We start from the raw sequence: 17,369 nt of genomic DNA on the forward strand, positions 1-17,369 counted from the left end.
CTCCGGGCAGCTGAGCCACAGCAGCCTCTGCCCGAGCACCCCTAGCCTGGCAGCAAGCTTTCCCCTTGAGAGCATAAACATGGGAAGGACGACCAGATTCACTGAGGGCCCCTGCGGCCCAGGCCTCCAGGATGCCAGGGAGGAAAGGGGCAGAGAACCGGGGCCGCCCGTCTCCTGCCCTCAGTGCCCAGTGCAGGTGCCCGTGGGGCCTGTCACTGCACCCTCACCCCCGGGGCCCAGCCCAGGCCGGCTGGTGTCGGCGAAGCCTCCCCGGGCCTGTCGGTGCCCGCCCAGAGCATAGGGGCGCCCACCGCCTGCCAGCCCCGCCGCCCACCCCCAGGGCCCAGGGGTGGCTGCGAGGTGCCCAGTGCCCTCCCCTCCCCGCGATGACACACACTCCTGCAGTCACGTGTACCCGACCCTGAATCGCTCTTCCAGACGGGGACTGGGGCCCCAGGCCAGGACGCCCACTCAGGTCTCGCTGTGGCCTGACCCACCTCTGCCCAGGCAGTGCAGCCCACCCTGCGAGCGGGGAGGCCACGGCCCCAGCCATACCTCCTCGTCAGAGCTGTCCTCCACGTACTCGTCCTCAAGCCGCACACTCGCCACCTCCGTCCTCGGCGAAGGGGTCCCGGCCTGGGAAGGGAAGGGGAGAGCAATTATGTTATGTCAGGACACTGACGCCCTGTGCCTGGGGCAGATCGCGGGTCCAGGATGCCCGCCCCCTCCTGCCAACGCTGAGGCCTAGGTTCCTACACCCCAGTCTCTAAGCGGCTCCAACCTGGTCCCACCGCAGGTCTAAGTGGGCCTCTCAGGGAGGGGGGTCCCACCCAGGGTCATCCTCTGTCAAGGGCTGGACCCATCATAACGTCCAAGCTCCGGGAGAGGACCCCAGGGAGGGGCTGACACCGGCAAAGGAGCACTTAGCCACCCCCGCACCCCTTAATGCGAACAACGGCTGCAGGGCTCCCGGCCCAAAGGCCCAGCCGAGCCCAGAGCCAGCCTGGGCTCAGGGGACGAGGCCTCTCAGCAGCCGTTCCACCGAGGGGAAGGCCATGTACTCGCTCTTGGCCACCGGCAGAGGGGCCACAGCCGACCCACTCCTAGGGCAAGACCCTTGCCCCGAGGAGGCCACACTCAGAGCAGCCGGCCAAGGGCCCAGAGAGGCACCCACACTCTCAGACTGCTGGGAGGACCCGGCCCCAGGCTGACCCCGCCCACCGGGCCAGTGAGTGGGTGCCACTGCTCACTCACACCCCAACCTGGAAAACAGATTCTCCCCTTGTGGGGCGGGGGGACCTGGTGCACCGGAACTGGGATTGATGGGGAGAACAGCCCGTCTCTCCCCCCCGACTCCAGGGGCAGTAAAGTGTAGCAGGGGCCCCCCCACCCCAAGCACGGGCGCCCCGCCCAGAGCCCCGCTCCCCCTGCCCGGGCAGGAGCCAAAGGCCCGCAAGGCAGCTCTCCCTCCCTCCTGTTTTTCCCTCGGTGTAAGGAGGGTGGGAGAGTAACTTTCTTTCCAGGCCAGGAAAAGGCGAGATTCGGTTTCCACGTCTCTCCCACCCCTTGCTCCCCGAGCTGTGCGCTGCGGGAGCCCTGCCCTGAAAGTGGGTCAGCACTGCCTGGGGGCGGGGGCAAGCGGGGGGCGCAGAGGGCCAGCCTGGGACCCAAAGCTTTCCTGCCGTCCTCACCCACAGCAGCAACCAGCGGACACACCTGCCCCAGGCCCTGGGCTGGCAGGACCCCAGGCCGGGCCACTTGCAAGTCTCTCCACAGCCCCCTGATGCCAGCCCGTGGCTGACAGGCCACTGGTCGCAGCAGGGTCGGCAGTGCAGGCCACGGTGCTCCAAGGCTGCCAACTGCCAGCCAGTCTGATGCCCCCCACCAGGCACCGGACCCCAGAAGCCCAGCACCACCTGCACGACAGGCCACCATCCCGGGGCCCTGGCCAGCCCCAGTGATGCCTGCGGAACCAGACACAGGCGGGACCTCAGCAAGGGGAGGGGACACCCAGCAGCGGGGCTCTGAGTTCCTGGGCAAAAGAGCTGGACACCCGGCAAGGAGGGCCCTCCCTCACGGCACCAGGGAAGCCACATCCTCCCTCCAGAGGTGACGCTGCAAGGCAGATGGTGGCCACCAGGGGGCTGCCGTGATGCGGGGCGTGGCCCAGCTCCTGGGACCAGGAGGACCTAACAAACCCCGCCCCTTCAAAGTTTAGAGGTACCGTAGCCGGGCAGTGGCCACCGTAAAAAAGGGAGAACTCGCACAGCGCCGCCCTCTCTCCGCTTTCTCAAGCGGCCCAGCCCCGGCCCCCAACATCCTCAGGCACAGGCACCAGGTGGCGAGGGACTGCCCAGAGCCGCCAGCGCCCACCCCAAGACAGGGTCAACGCCACGTGCTGCGGGCTCGCAAACGTGTCCATGTGGATGGCTGGGGGCCCACGGGCAGGACCAGAGGGAAGTGGGGTTCTGTAGGCAAATGTCCCAGACCAGGGGACCAAGGGAGGCAGGACGGGCCTCTCCTGGGAGGCGCTGCAGCCTCGCAACATGACTGGCAGCTCCACGGCCAGGTGCTGCTGCATGGCTTGCTTGCTCTTGGAGCCCTGAGTCCCGAGAGGGGGGACAGGCAGGCAGAGGTGAGATGCCCAGTGACAGCCAGCCACTCAGGTCACCCCACCCAGACGTGTGAGTGAAGCCCAGAACACGGGATGTGATCTGAGTGACCACCCTCCGAGGGCAGAACATACTAGAAACCTGGGGAGGGTACAGGAGAAGCTGACGTGCTTCACAGCTGAGGGGGGGCTGTGGGATCTCCCAAACCCACTGATCATGTCACCCCAGATGCGACACCACCCCACCTGCCCTGAACTCTGATCCCCAGAAATAAGAGTGTCTGACGCTGGGCCACGGCCGGGGCTCTCTGGGACAGGCCCGGGCACATCCTGCCTGAGGTGGCCTCCACTGACGGGGCCCACTCCCTCCCCAGGAGCCAACGCCCAGACCCCACAGTGCACAGGTCTGGGACTCACAGCTGCTACTGGTCTCCTGGGGGCCCTGCCCACCACTCCCCAGAGCTGAGCTGAGACCCAGATGGGCTCCTCCTGCCCAAGGGTTTGCAGTAAGCTCAGTGCACAGACAGTACAGGCAGGACTCTTAAGTTATCTGGGAGATGCTAGTTGCACATTAGGCATCCCTACTAGGTCTTCTGTTACATTCCTTTTTTTTTTTTTTTTTTTTTTTTTTTGCGGTACGCGGGCCTCTCACTGTTGTGGCCTCTCCCGTTGCGGAGCACAGGCTCCGGACGCGCAGGCTCAGAGGCCATGGCTCATGGGCCCAGCCGCTCCGCGGCATGTGGGATCCTCCCGGACCGGGGCGTCCCCTGCATCGGCAGGCGGACTCTCAACCACTGTGCCACCAGGGAAGCCCTGTTACATTCTTGAACGTGGCAAGCAGATTCAACTAATGAAGATGGGAACTTCTGTACAAAAGAATAAGAAAACAAAATACAGGAAAACCCACACAAATGAGAAAGGACCAAACCAAACAGGACAAGCAGAAGAAAAAACGGATCTAAACAAGCACAAAAATGAAGAAATGGCCGTCAGCACCTAAATCCACTCAAGATGAGAAATCAAGAGGAGGCCCAGCAACGTGAGACCTATGGGACCGGAAAAGCCCGCCCAAAAGCACCACCAAGTGCTACCGGGGGGACACAGGGAAGCAAGAGGCCCTGGGTGACTGGGGGTGCCCGGCGGCAGGAGCCACCACCTGAGGGTGGAAACAGGAGGCGTGTGGGCGGCCAGTGGGGGAGGGGCCCGGGGCTCCCCTCCAGCTTGCTCGCAGGGGACAACCCACGGGCTGGGGCAGGTGAAGGTGGGTCGGCAGACCCTCGAGAGGGCCCTGAACTAGCGGAACTCCCCAGCGTGGTAGGAAGGTTCTGCAGGTTAGCAGCCCTGCTGTAGCTGCAGGATGAGAGGAACAGGCTGACTCGGGGGGCCCCGATGCAGAGCATGACAGGGCTGTCACGGGGGCCGCTCCTGGGTGTCTCGTGCGGCCAGGCTCGGGGGGAGACAGGAGAACACACAGGAAGCACTGACTGGCCTGTTCGTGAACAGGAGACGTGGAGAATCGCCAGCTACACCAGGTGGAGCGGTGGATGGCTTCTGAGGAACGGGTGGAAGAAAAGGGGAGATGGGGGGACTTCCACCAGGAGTCAAGAGCACCCACCTCTTCAGTTCCCGTTCTTGGCCTGGACGAATTCCAACCCAGTACTGAGGTCCCCGCTTTAGAAGAAAATACTCCAACACCCCTCAGCTACAGCACGAAGAAGCCAGAGACGTGAGTGCCCAGGCCAAGCAGGTTCCAGGGAAGCTGGCAGGGCTCCAGGACGACCCACAGGGCATGCGGATGGGCGCTAAGAGCCTGCGCACGCGCGGGGAGGGGAGCACGGCACTAGCGGGAGACAAGGCGGGGTGAGGGAGCACCACCGGCCCAACGGAGCACGGAAGGGAGGGCCCGAGGGCCTGGCTGCCAGTGGGGGACGCCTGGGGAGGGCGCAGAGCCACAGGCAGCCTCACCCCCTCTGAGGACGCCCCCACCCAGGTGGCCTGGGCTGACTTCCTCAGACAGAGGGCTCAGAGGGCACCCCGGAGGGCCGAGGGCCAGGGGCGAGGACGGCTCCCCACCCTCTGGAGAGGGTGGGCATGGAGTCTCTGCTGAGCTGCAGCTCGGCACCCGCTGAGCCGGCCGCCAGCAGACCCAGGACGGCAGCACAGGTACCTCTGCGGAGCAGCACAAGCCCAGTGGCTCGCGGGGCACAGGTGGTCAGCCTCGAGATGCCTGTACAGCAGTACCTCACCTAGAGAATTTCAACTAAAAATTATTTTTATTAAAAAAAGTTATTTAAAAAATAACTTTAACTTTTAAAAATCATTCCTAAAATTTTGCTTATAAAAGAGGATAAAAATCCTATTTTAAAGGAAAAAACTTAAGCGTGTGTACCCTTAATTTTTTTTTTTTTTTTTTTTCCCGGTACGCGGGCCTCTCACTGTTGTGGCCTCTCCTGTTGCGGAGCACAGGCTCCGGACACGCAGGCTCAGCGGCCATGGCTCACGGGCCCAGCCGCTCCGCGGCATGTGGGATCTTCCCGGACCGGGGCACGAACCCGCGTCCCCTGCATTGGCAGGCGGACTCTCAACCACTGCGCCACCAGGGAAGCCCCGATCCTTAATTTTAAAAGAGGAGGAAAAGATCCAGGAAGATAATTTAACCATGAACTGTGCTCACCAAGGAGAGTGAAGGCAGCGAATGGAAACGTCCTTTACCGAATAGTGTTGATGTAAGATTTAACGTTTTGTCAAGGAGGGAATATTTTGTAAATTTAAAAAGTTAAGGGACTTCCCTGGTGGTCCAGTGGTAAAGAATCCGCCTTCCAATGCAGGGGACGCGGGTTCGATCCCCGGTCAGGGAACTAAGTTCCCACGTGCCGCGGGGCAACTAAGCCCACATGCTACAAACTACAGAGCCCAGCGCTCTGGAGCCCACACGCCACAACTAGAGAGAGAAAACCCGCACGGCACAACTAGAGAGAAGCCTGTGAGCTGCAACAAAAGAGTCTGTGTGCCGCAACTAAAACCCGATGCAGCCAAAAATAAAATAACTAAATAAATAAATAAATAATGAGTCTTAAAAAAAAAAGTTAAAAAGGAGAAAAATCTGCCCATAAGCCCATAAAGCACGGGCAAGGCAGTCTGTGGACCATCTTCTCTTTGTGCACCAGCGCTACAATTAAAGCTTGAATGGGTGGAGAGTTTAAATTGGATTTAAAATCTTGTCTTCCTAGGAAACAGATCAAATAAGTGTGGCTTTTGGTTTCCATCACGGTCCTAACCTCCAGGACACCACGGCCATTCAAAGTATAAACAGTTACAAGATCGTTTCTAGGATGCTCTGAACAACCAGTGTTGTGTTTTACTTAAATTAAGCTTTTCTGTCATTTTCCTCACTTAAAACAAGAGTGGGGTTTGCCTTTCCCCATCGTCACAGCAACAGGCAGGACAGCAAAGCCTCACGCGGCGGCCAGCTGGCTCCTGTGCCCCCGAGACCAGGCCAGGTGGATGGAGCTCCACTCGCTCCCACAAGTGCGGGGCCACCAGCTCCCCCCAGGCAGGCCCCTGCAAACAAATCCCACCTTGGGCTTTGCCCCTAGGAAACCCAGCCTACAGCTGACTCTAGCAAAGCGGCCTGAGCCTCAGGAGAAGCGACATCAGAATCACCGGGGTAGGTGTGGGGGCCCAGGCAGGTAGATTTTGGGGGTTCCTATGAACAGAGCACATGACTATGCTTGAAAACTGGTGCTCTAGAGCTCAGAGCACCTCAGCTCCAAGAAAGCGTCCTACCCAGCCCCCACCAGCAACACCCACCCCCTCCCCTGCCCCGCTGCACCAGAGGAGGGACGAGGGCCTTGGGGTTCCCAAGGAACGGGAGAAAGCACTGCCGGGAGCCCCCAGAGAGCCCGATGCCTGCCAGGCACTTTCCTGGCCATGGTCATCCAGGGGGAGAGCCCACCAGGAGGCTCCTTGCCTACGCACCTGCTGCCCGGGGGGCTTCTCCGTCCCGCTGTGCTGCTCATCGCTGCTGGCCCCATCCTCCTCCTCAGCCGCAGTGTCGGCCTCACTACCGTCACTGCCGGAATCCTCCAGGCCTGAGAACACACTTTCCTCGCTGTCGGAGAGGCCAGGATCGCTGCCAGGCCCAGGGCTGAGACCAGGAGCACCGAGGAGAGAAGGCTAAAAGGAGCATGGCGTCAACGAGCCCACAGCCCACGCAGCGAGCACCCTGCGCTGACCCACAGCTCTGTGTGGCCGGCCTCCAAGGCCACAGCCCTCAGGCCACAGCCTCCACCTCCACCAAAACCACCCACCCAACCCAGGCCTCCCTCACCACCCACCTCCACCGACAGCAGGCCGCGTGCCCTCGGAAGAGACATTCAACTCCTAGCATCTCACAAGGCAAGGACTCTTCAAGGAGCTCAGTTCCCATCACATCCCCCACACCGGCCCCCTATCCTCCACACCCCACCCTGGCACTTAAGAGACCCAGAGCTATGAGGACACTAGGGCGGGGTCTGGGGCAAGCAGAGGACCCCAACCTGAGGGACTTTGCCCACCTGAAGCAGAAGACTCTGTATCCAACCAGATTGGGACCGACAGTTGATCAGTAAATTGTAAAGGTTGGTTGAAAAGACATAAAAACTACACAAACTTTACTTAAAAGCAAGTGTTTCCATTCACCCCCTCAAGGGGTAGGACCAGAGCTTCCCCCAGCAGAGCTCTGCTGACCAGACACTCCCCGATCCCTAAGTCTACAGGACGACGCAGTGCACGGTGTGGACCTTTTAGAACTGCAACAAGAACTTGCAGACTTTTAGCAAGCATTTATCTGAACGGAGAATTCGCTGCTTTTCAATTGTTAAGAAGTCTCTCACCTAATTGGACAGCCTGCACTCACCAATTACTTGGCAGCACTCAACTCAGCTTCCACAGAAACGACTCTGACACACACTAACTACTCCAACACTTAGTAAGCCATACAATTAAAACAGCAAGTGAAAACGGCATAAACGATTTGGGCACAAGTACAAATGGCTGCTGATGGGTACAGAGCCAGGAGGACTTGTCGCAATGTGAGCGGGCAGCCGGACAACCCAGCAACGTGGAGTCCCGGCTCAGAGAGGCTCGACTGTACAAGCCTTCGGCGGCTTTCTACCACCGAGATTTGATGACACCCCACAACCCAGCTGGGGTCCAGCTGGAAACCAGGAGTGGCCATGAGTCCAGTTGAAACGATGCATCCAGTGCAGAAGGCACTGCCTTACTATTCTCGTATCCTCTTTTACAATGCATGCGACGTATTAGTAACGTATCAACAGACAAGTGGTTACTGCAGGCTCAAATCCCTTTAACGCAGGAAGCACAATTCAAAGGGCTAGGGAGGCTGCCGCACAGGATGCCAGCCCTCCTTCCTAGCTCTCTCCGGCCCAGACGTTCTTCCAACCGCAGAACAGCCCAGCCCCACACCGGCTACCCCTCGCACAGGGGGTGCTCCCTGCCCAGGACGCCCCCACAAGGCCACCACCAGCAGAGGACAGGCGACCCTCCTCCCCGCTTTCCCCGGCCTGGCTCCCCGGGGCTGGCGGCCGAGGAGCCGCCACGTGCGGCCCAGATGCACCTCCCCGTCCCGCTCGCGCAGCCCGCGGTCACCTCCTCCGGCTCCGGCGGCCGCTTCCCCGGCAGCGACCCCTCCGCCGCCGCCTCGCGCCCCACGCCCCGCGCGCCCGCCATGCTCCAGGCCAGCCCCGACCCGCGCCGCCACTTCCTGCAGCTACACGACCGCGTGGGCCTGGGGGCGGGGCCCTCAGGGTCAGAGGGCGCAGGGCGGGCCCTGGGTGGGGCGGGGCCGGCGTGCGCGCGCCGTGGGGACGCGGGCGGGCGGCGCCGGCGGGAGCGCGCCCGTCGCAAGATGGCGGCGGCCATGCTAGGGCTCGGGGCCGTGTGTGCGCAGCGAGCGGCGGCGGCGCGGCCCGAGCGGGAGGCGCGGCGGCGGCGCTAGCCCGGCCCTCAGCCCCTCCTCGCGATCGCTACCTCCGTTTTTCCCGCCTCGCCCGCTATGGATCTGCCCGTGGGCCCGGGCGCGGCGGGGCCCAGCAACGTCCCGGCCTTCCTGACCAAGCTGTGGACCCTCGTGAGCGACCCGGACACGGACGCGCTTATCTGCTGGAGCCCGGTGAGGGGCTGGGCGCGCCGGCCCGGGGCTTTTGGGGGCGGGCAGCAGGGCGTCGGGAAAGAGCGTCCGAGGCCGCCCCTCGTCGCTCCTGCCGCGCGCTCCCCTGGGCTGGGCAGGAGGGGCCTCTCCTCCTCGGTCTCGCGCCGACTATTTGCGGGACAACTGCGGAAGCGCGTCTGGCCTTAGGGCAGCGCCCAGTTTCGCTGGCGAGCGTTGTGCCCAGGTGGCCCCCGTAGCTTCTTAGATGAGTTACCAGGGTGGTGGGGTCGGCAGCCTTTGGGAAGAAATCAGGGCTTGACACAGGAATTGGAGGGCGTTACTCTAGTGGAAAAGGAAAAGGAGCGAAAACAGAAAGCAAAACGTCATAAAGTTCCAGTGGGTCTCGAGCCCGTGTCCGGAGACCAGAGCCGGGTTTCCCAAGAGCGACTTTGTTTTTCATTCCTCTCGGGACGTCTTCGTTCGCGTCCCTGCCTCCAGTTGCCTGGCAGCAGGCTCGTTTCCGTGGTCTGACCCTGCAGACCGGACAATTCAGGCTTGCAGAGGTACAGCAGAGACTGTCTGGAGTTGCGGCCGAGAATCTGCCGTTCACGTCCGGGCTGTGACGTCGTGTCCGGGGAAGGCCGGAGCCATAGCTCAGGGCCGGCAGATGGGTGGCCTAGGCCGCCCTGGGCTGCGGAGCCTCTGGGCGCCTTCAGACATGCTTGCTCTCCTGAGGGTCCAGACGCTGGCTTTCTCAGACTCTCCTAAGTACTTGTCTTTCATAGTCTTAAGCCCTTAGGAAGGAAGCAGTCAGGGCTGAAGCGAGCCCAGAACTGGAGGCTGGGTCCTCGTTCCTGGGTTGTCTGCTGAAGCTCTGCCTCAAGAGGGGGAGAGGGAGTAAAGAGACTAGAAATCCTGCCGCGTCCTTGTGGGGGACACTTCGTGTTGGTCCAAGTAGCACATCCATGTGGCACTCTGCATTCCCACTGCTTGTCTCTGTGATGGTGGGCAGCATTCCCAGAGAGGGGGCCGTGCTTTCCTAAAGCTTGTCCTGTTACCACCATCCCTTCGTTGCAGGCCTTGAACTTTGCAGACCCGAGGAAATGACCCCATGTTTCTGTCATCCTTCCTTCTTCCTCTTTCCCCTTTCCCTGAACTCCCGGGCAGCACTCTTACCCGGTTTGGGGAGGGGCATCAGAGATCTTTTGGGATGTTCCGAGCTTAGTCCTACTGGGGTGATCGCCCCACCTTTTGACCTGCTCACTGCTTCTGCTTAAAGATCATGAGGCAGCGGGCGAAGCCGCACCAGCAAGTTCTCCAAGTCCCACTGCCTGTGCTCTGGGCAAGGCCTTGGAGCAGGAAAGCGGGAACCATCAAGCCTGAGACAGCCTCGTTCACAGTGGCTGCGCCACCCGCCGGCCCTGCTGGCGCTTCCTCCCCGGGGGTAGAGGGGTGCTGACTGGAGCCTGTGCATTTGAGCCCCCCTGGTCTGTCCACAGGCCGAGCAGGGTGTGCTTGGTGCAGGACGCAGCGGGCGGGCTGGCTCTGCCAGGCAGGACAGAAACGGAGCCCTTTTCTGGGTTGGGCACGGTCTGCAGAGCTGCCCAGCCCCGAGAAAGGAGACAGCCCCCTGCCTAAGCCCTCAGTGATGCACACACAAGCCCCGGGCCTCTGTCAAAAAGTCCTCATGGAGACTTCTGCAGACTTGCAGCCCAAAGTCCAGCTTCCAGAGACCTTGGAAGGTTCTGGCATCTGTGCTCTCGGTGCCTTCCCCCTTGTGCTGGAAGTTTTCTCCCCATTCTGCCGAGGACTCTCCTGCGTTTGACCCAGGGGACCAGGGAAAGGCGGTGGTGGGGTGGCTGACCCTCAAGGCTGATAATGTGGGGGGGTGGCTTCCGGCCCCAGAAACTCTGGCCGGGGGGCCAGTCCGGCAGTGTTGTGCGGCCTCTGCACAGCCCAGCGGACGGCCAGCACGTCGCTGCCCAGAGAGTCGTGTTGGCTCCCCCCCTTCCAGACCCCCTGCCAGTTACCAATGCGCTTGGTGTGGGGCCACTGCTGAATAGGCCGGGGCTGCCCTGCAGGACCCGAGGCCCCACCGCCCTCGGGAGGGAAGCTGGCGAATGCAGCGGCTCTCCTGACCCGACTCCCACGGGACAGGGACGGGGGGAGGGAGCGCACAGGGGAAGGAGGCTCTCCTGACCCCACTCCCACGGGACAGGGACGGGGGGGGGGGAGCGCGCAGGGGAGGGAGGCTCTCCTGACCCCACTCCCACGGGACAGGGACGGGGGGAGGGAGCGCGCAGGGGAAGGAGGCTCTCCTGACCCCACTCCCACGGGACAGGGACGGGGGGAGGGAGCGCGCAGGGGAGGGAGGCTCTCCTGACCCCACTCCCACGGGACAGGGACGGGGGGAGGGAGCGCGCAGGGGAAGGAGGCTCTGCTTTTAGGCTGCAGGCACCTCGAGGCCCTAAGAGCGAGGGCCTCTTTCGCCTAAGGTGGCCCATGTAAGCACGGGCAGTCAGAGGGTCAGAGGGTCACACTGGAGGGGCTGGCTGGAGAGCAGTCGCTGCAGTCAGGTCGCCAGCTCCCTGTGAGACCGACCCTTCGAGGAGGGTCCTGGTCACACCTGGCCACTCCGAGCTGGCCAAGGACCGTTTTCGGGGCTCCCACGACAGGCAGGGCTGCTCCTCCACCTGGCCTGGGAGCCAGGTGGGCCCCAGCAGGCCCTCCGCCCCGCCCTCGGGGATGGGCAGTGGCCCCGAAAGGCCCGAGGCACACCCAGTGCAGGCTGTGAGGGGCGCTGGGGGCCTGGAGGCTCCCGGTGCCCCCTGCACCTGCCAAACAGGACACGGCTGTCCCTATCCAGTCCCTCTGCGCAGCGGGAGGCCCAGCCACTCGGGTATCGGTTCCCCTCCTTCCACAGCCCCACGTGGAGGTGACAGCCGGCCTTTTAGAGACACGGGAACTGAGTCCCAGAGACATCAGGAAACAGACAAAGAGCTGGGGGACTGCTGAGCAGGACCCGAAGTCCACGGTCTCTCGCTCACCTCTGGAGCCAGAGGCGTCCAGCTCTGGCTCACGCCTGCCCTCGCCATGCTCCGCGTCTCCCGGGTAGAGGGCAACGCGAGGCCTCCACCTGTGGGGTCCGGGCTCCAGCTCCACCCCACCTGCTTGCTTTCTTTTTCTTTTCTTTTTTTTTTTAATAAATATATTTATTTATTTTTGGCTGCCTTGGGTCTTCGTTGCTGTGTGCGGGCTTTCTCTAGTTGTGGCGAGCGGGGACTACTCTGTTGCGGTGCACGGGCTTCTCATTGTCGTGGCTTCTCTTGTTAGGGAGCATAGGCTCTAGGCACATGGGCTCAGTAGTTGTGGCTCACGGGCTCTAGAGCGCAGGCTCAGTAGTTGTGGTGCACGGGTTTAGTTGCTCCGCGGCATGTGGGATCTTCCCGGACCAGGGCTCGAATCTGTGTCCCCTGCATTGGCAGGCGGATTCTTAACCACTGCGCCACCAGGGAAGCCCCTACCTGCTTTCTTAGCTTGACCCCAGCCACACTCGGACTAAACCAGTACTTGGTGCTCATAGAACTGTAGTTTGTATTTTTACACTAGAGTCCCCCCGCTTCCCCTTCCGTAGAGATATATAGGTAAATGTATAGATGGATGGATGGATGGACGAGACGGGCAGAGATCTATAAACGGCAGGCTATGTGTGTGGCCTCCTGTCTCTTTCCTCCCTCCACAGTCCTGGGGTGGGCGGGGGGGGTGAGGAGGGGCACAGGGGTCTCAGAAGGGGCTGGAGGGAGGGTAGATGGGCACAGCACACCTGAGTCTGAGCCTGCCTGGCTCCACTGGGCTGTGTGTGCTCAGAATTCTTTATTAAAGGACCAGGGAGTGGTCAGCAGGGTCCTTAGGACCCACCCTGGAATGAGCGGTCAGCTCCCATCAGATATCACGGGAGCCGGGTGAAGACCTCAGAGCCTGCACCTTTGGCTGCAGGGTTTCCTTGAGATCTGCAGGGCTCGCAGGGGCTGGCTTTGCAGGCTGTGGAAGGAGGGAGGCCGGCTCCCTGAATGTTTCCCGATCTTGGAGGCGCTGGCAGCTGCCCCACAGTCTCCTCCCACTGGGAGGGCACCGGCAGTTACTGAGTCAGCAGTCACCCGTGTGCAGATGTTCAGCTGGGCCTGGAGACCCGAGCATGGGGCCAGCGGCTGGACATGAGCGGGGATGCTTTGGTCATGGGGCCTGTGCTGCGACCCTGAGCAGAAATAAGAAAATGACATGAGGACAGTGCAGATGGTCCTATCCTCAGTTGAGGACAAGACAAAGGCCGGGGAGGGGACCGAAAGCGAGCTCCCCTCTGCACCCCGCCTTGTGCCTCCCGTGTCCTCCCGCCAGGCTGCGTTTCTCTGCTGCTGCGTCCACGTGGCTCTAGTGCTCACACTGCACGTGGCTGCCAGCTACACGCCCACTGCTCCCGGAGCACATCACACACACCAGTCTCTTTGGCTGGGGGACTAAAACGGGCCTTTTTTTCTGGGAATATACTTGAGAAGTACCGGTAGGCCTCTCATGGAATTACCGTGGATGTTAATCCTGTTGAGTTGTGGGCACTTTGAGAAAATATTCAAAGACAGAGATCCTCCCTCTGTAAAAATGTACTTACATGCAAAACTTTGTATACGTTTCAGGTTGTTCACAGTTGTGTAGGAAATAGGGCCACAGACTCTGAATTTACAGTAAGACTTGATATTTACTAAGAACTGCATCGCAGGGGCAAGGGCATTGCTCACCAGCCAGCAGCTGGGCAACAGCTTCTCCCTGGTCCTGCCGTATTTCCCGTCACTGGTTTCCGTTATATCTAAGGGTAAGCCAGGACTTCCTGCAAGAATTGCACGTGGTCAGCAGAGGAGGAGGAGGCATCGGGCTCTGCGATGGACTCACCAGAAGGCCCTCTCAAACTTCTAACACACCTTAAGGTCAGGCTGGCAGGACACATTCAACATGGACTCAACCCACCAGCAGTGTTCAGGATTGTTAAACAGGAAGGACAGGTGAGCCCTCCAGGTGCCTAGGCTTTCTATCTGGAAACAGTGTTCAGACTCTGAGAGCCCGGCCTTTGGAGAAACTGAGACAGCCAGAATTTGCAAGGCCTGGTACCAGAGAGGAGGAGCTGCACGTGAGCCCCTGAGGATCTTGGTCGAGTGCTGCTTTGCGCATCCGTGTGGGGAGCCTGGGAAGCCGCCCCAGAACTTCCAGGGAAAGAACAGCCGCTGAGGAGCCGCGTGGTGAGCGATCACCAGGCTCACCTAGAGCTGCCGAGTCATCTGATTCCTCACAGCCAGAGCGGAGAGGCCACTCTAACATACAGAGCCTTTCACGGACCTCAGAACAGCCACGCCTTGAAAGTGGGGCTGGATTAGCCCCAGAGAAAAGGCTACCCAAATGCAGTGTGAACGAGCTTAAAAACAAGCCTTAAAAGGATCAGGGCTTCCCTGGTGGCGCAGTGGTTGAGAGTCCGCCTGCCGATGCAGGGGACGCGGGTTCGTGCCCCGGTCTGGGAGGATCCCACGTGCCGTGGAGTGGCTGGGCCCGTGAGCCATGGCCGCTGAGCCTGCACATCCGGAGCCTGTGCTCCGCAACGGGAGAGGCCACAGCAGTGAGAGGCCCGCATACCGCAAAAAAAAAAAAAAGGATCAGGCTGATCCTTTCCTGCAGAACTGAGGGTGCAGTACTCTTGAAAGGAAGACAACTAAACTCAGACACAATGTAGTAAAATTCTTCGTGTCCAGGATCTAGTCAAAACTAATAGATGATCCACTTGGCATGAGAATGTGACCTGTAACAAAGAAGGGAAGAGTCATGGTAACAGATCCAGGCGTGATGGAAGTGGCGAGCAAGGACATTAAAGGTGTTACTAAGATGCTCTGTTTGCTCAAAGTAGAGAGAAAACGTTAAGACAGAAATGGAAGATATAAAAAGGAAGGAAATTGAACAGAATATCTCTGGAACAAGTGTCCCATGCAGAAGAATTCCACATTATTTCTGTTGACTCCCTTCAAAGAGGTGACACGTAATTCCCACCCTTCAGTGTTGGCTGCACACAGACTTCCTTCTGAGGAGTACAGGAGGGGGTGGGGGGAGAGACTGTACAGTGGAGACGCCTGACAGACAGGCCTCCACCAGCAGTGATGAGTCACGTTGACGGGTGTGCCCTGCCGTGCTGTGATGGGCAGTGCAAGCCACCTCTGTGGTCTTCCTCTCCAAAAACTTACATAACCCCAACTCCTCATGAGGGGAAAACATCAGATGAATCCAAGTTGAGCAACATTCTACACAGAAGCAGCCCCGTCCTCAGAGCTGTCAGGGGCGTCAGGAACCAGGAAAGTCTGAGACTGTCGAGAATGACGTAAGGAGACGTGCATGGAATGGAATGTCTCAGATGATTGTCCTGGAATAGAAAGACCTATCAGGTAAAAACTAAGGAAATCTGAACAAAATGGGGACTTTGGTTAAAAATAAACTATCAATATATTGATTCATTACTTGTGGCATATGCACTAATGCAGGGTGTTAATAATAGGGAAATGGGGCGTGGGATATATGGGAACTCTGTACTGTCTAGCTTTTCTGTAAATCTAACTTTCTAAAGTTTAAAGCTTGTTTTTATAAGTCACTGGAGGGGATTAAACAGCAGATTAGAAACTGCAGAAGAAAAGATCACTGAACACTAGACTAGCAAAAGAAACTATGCCTGGTGATCACAGAGAGGAAAAAAAGACTGAAAAAAGTGAGCAGAGCCTTACGGGGATAATGTCACGTGGTCTGACACACAATTTAAGTTGAAGAGTAAAGGAGGAAGGAGAATTTTAGAAATACTGGTTGAAATTTGCCCCAGCTTTTTTTTTTCTTTGAAAGCTGTAAACCCACATATCCAAGAATTTCAATGATTCCCAAGGAAGATAAAGCACAAAAATAAAAATGATAACCAATGCACATCACAATCAAATTGCTGAAAACAAGTGGTGAAGAGAAAATCTTAAAAGCAGCCAGACGGAAGAATAGGATAAGAATGAGACTGACTTCCGATCAGAGACAGCATGAGGCCTGGGACTGGAAGGGGCCCTGTAGGTGGAAGTCTGGTCAACACTCAAGACCTAGTGTAACTCACCACATCAACAGAACGGGGAAGAAAAGCCACACGATCTTAACAGAGGCAGAAGAAGCATTTGACAAGATTCAATATGCATTTCATGATAAAAACTCAGCAAGGTACTTCCCTGAGTGGCGCAGTGGTTAAGAATCCACCTGCCAGTGCAGGGGACACGGGTTCCGTCCCTGGTCTGGGAAGATCCCACATGCTGCGGAGCAACTAAACCCATGCACCACAACTGCTGAGCCTGAGCTCTAGAGCCCGCAAGCCACAACTACTGAAGCCCGCGTGCCTAGAGCCCGTGCTCCGCAACAAGAGAAGCCACCACAATGAGAAGCCCACGCAGCGCAACGAAGGATAGCCCTCACTCGCCACAACTAGAGAAAGCCTGTGTGCAGCAACGAAGACCCAACGCAGCCAAAAATAAATAAATACATAAAATTTTTTTAAAAGCTCAGCAACCTAGGAAGGGAAATTCATCAATCGCATAAAAAGCTTGTACCAAAAAAACCCTACTGCTAACATTATACTTAATGGTGAAAAACTGAATACTTTCCCCCAAGGCTGGAAAAGAAGGCAAGGATGTCTGCTCTTACTGCTTTTCCTTAATATGTTTGGGATGCCCTGGTCAGGCAATATGGCAAATCCATAAGTAAAAGACATCAAGATGGAGGTGCAAGAACTAAAACTCTATTTGTAGAAAACATTATTGTTTACTTAGCAAATCCCGAAGAACCTACAGAGAAGTTATTAGAACTAATGAATGAGTTTAGTGAGGTCACAGGATTCAAGGCCAATATACAGAAATGGAATATATTTCTATGTACCAGTAACGAGCTGTTGAAAATGGAAATACTTACAGTGCTACAAAAACCACAGAACACTTACTGGTTGTATTATCTGTGGCTGTGTAACTAGTCACCTCCAGACTAACTGCCTAAAACAACAAACCCTTGTTATCTCCCAGTGTCTGAGAGCCGTGAGCTGGCTGCCTCAGGATCTCTTGTGAGGGTGCAATCATCTCAAGACTCAGCTGGGGGGACTTTCCTGGTGGTCCAGCGGTTAAGACTTCGCCTTCCAATGCAGGGGGTGCGGGTTCAATCCCTGGTCGGGGAGCCAACGTCCCACATGCCTCTCGGCCAAAAAACCAAAAGATGAAACAATTAATACTGTAACAAATTCAATAAATACCTTGAAAATGGTCCACATCAAAAAAATCTTAGAAAAAAAATAGACTCAGCTGGGTGCTGGCAGCCTCAGTTCCTCACCCTGTGGACCTCTCCTTAGGGCTGCTTTCAGCATGTCACCTTGCCTCTCCCAGAGCAAGCGATCTGAGAGAGCGGGAGCCCAAGGTGGGCTTGTAATGTGTTCTCAAATACCATCATGTCTGCTGGATGCGGTTGGTCATAGAGAACACTTTTGGTAGATCATGGAAGGGGACAGCACAAGCTGTGAAC

At 58.4% G+C, this 17,369-nt stretch overlaps 2 protein-coding genes and 1 long non-coding RNA gene across 11 annotated transcripts in view; 1 reads left to right on the plus strand and 2 right to left on the minus strand.

Annotated features, from left to right (window-relative positions):
• Nucleotides 1–8,548, minus strand: part of BOP1 (BOP1 ribosomal biogenesis factor) — a 21,048-nt gene extending 12,500 nt beyond the window's left edge. Inside the window, exons 1-3 of the mRNA XM_060128208.1 lie at nucleotides 8,261–8,548; nucleotides 6,590–6,787; nucleotides 556–636 (exon numbers count right to left, since the gene is read on the minus strand). Of these exons, the coding sequence (XP_059984191.1) occupies nucleotides 556–636; nucleotides 6,590–6,787; nucleotides 8,261–8,533 (552 nt within the window). The 5' untranslated portion in view covers nucleotides 8,534–8,548. The remainder of the gene's footprint in view (nucleotides 1–555; nucleotides 637–6,589; nucleotides 6,788–8,260) is intronic.
• Nucleotides 8,501–17,369, plus strand: part of HSF1 (heat shock transcription factor 1) — a 19,981-nt gene continuing 11,112 nt past the window's right edge. For 2 of the 8 annotated variants that reach the window (XM_060128211.1, XM_060128217.1), the window contains exon 1: nucleotides 8,501–8,783. In XM_060128211.1, the coding sequence (XP_059984194.1) occupies nucleotides 8,667–8,783 (117 nt within the window). In that variant the 5' untranslated portion in view covers nucleotides 8,501–8,666. Of the gene's footprint in view, nucleotides 8,784–14,455; nucleotides 15,233–17,369 lie in introns of those variants that run through there. The other 6 variants (XM_060128214.1, XM_060128216.1, XM_060128209.1 and 3 more) reach the window with 4 other exon arrangements.
• Nucleotides 11,801–15,683, minus strand: LOC132508221 (uncharacterized). Of its 2 annotated transcripts, XR_009536471.1 has the most exons (4): nucleotides 15,035–15,683; nucleotides 13,733–14,598; nucleotides 13,553–13,641; nucleotides 11,801–13,017 (listed from the first exon to the last, which is right to left on the minus strand). It is a non-coding gene; the product is annotated as an uncharacterized LOC132508221 (long non-coding RNA). The 2 variants fall into 2 exon arrangements; XR_009536470.1 differs by having other exon boundaries at nucleotides 13,733–15,683.

The sequence above is a fragment of the Lagenorhynchus albirostris genome, chromosome 17 (genome assembly GCF_949774975.1).
Source record: "Lagenorhynchus albirostris chromosome 17, mLagAlb1.1, whole genome shotgun sequence".
Classification (NCBI taxonomy): Eukaryota; Metazoa; Chordata; class Mammalia; order Artiodactyla; family Delphinidae; genus Lagenorhynchus; species Lagenorhynchus albirostris.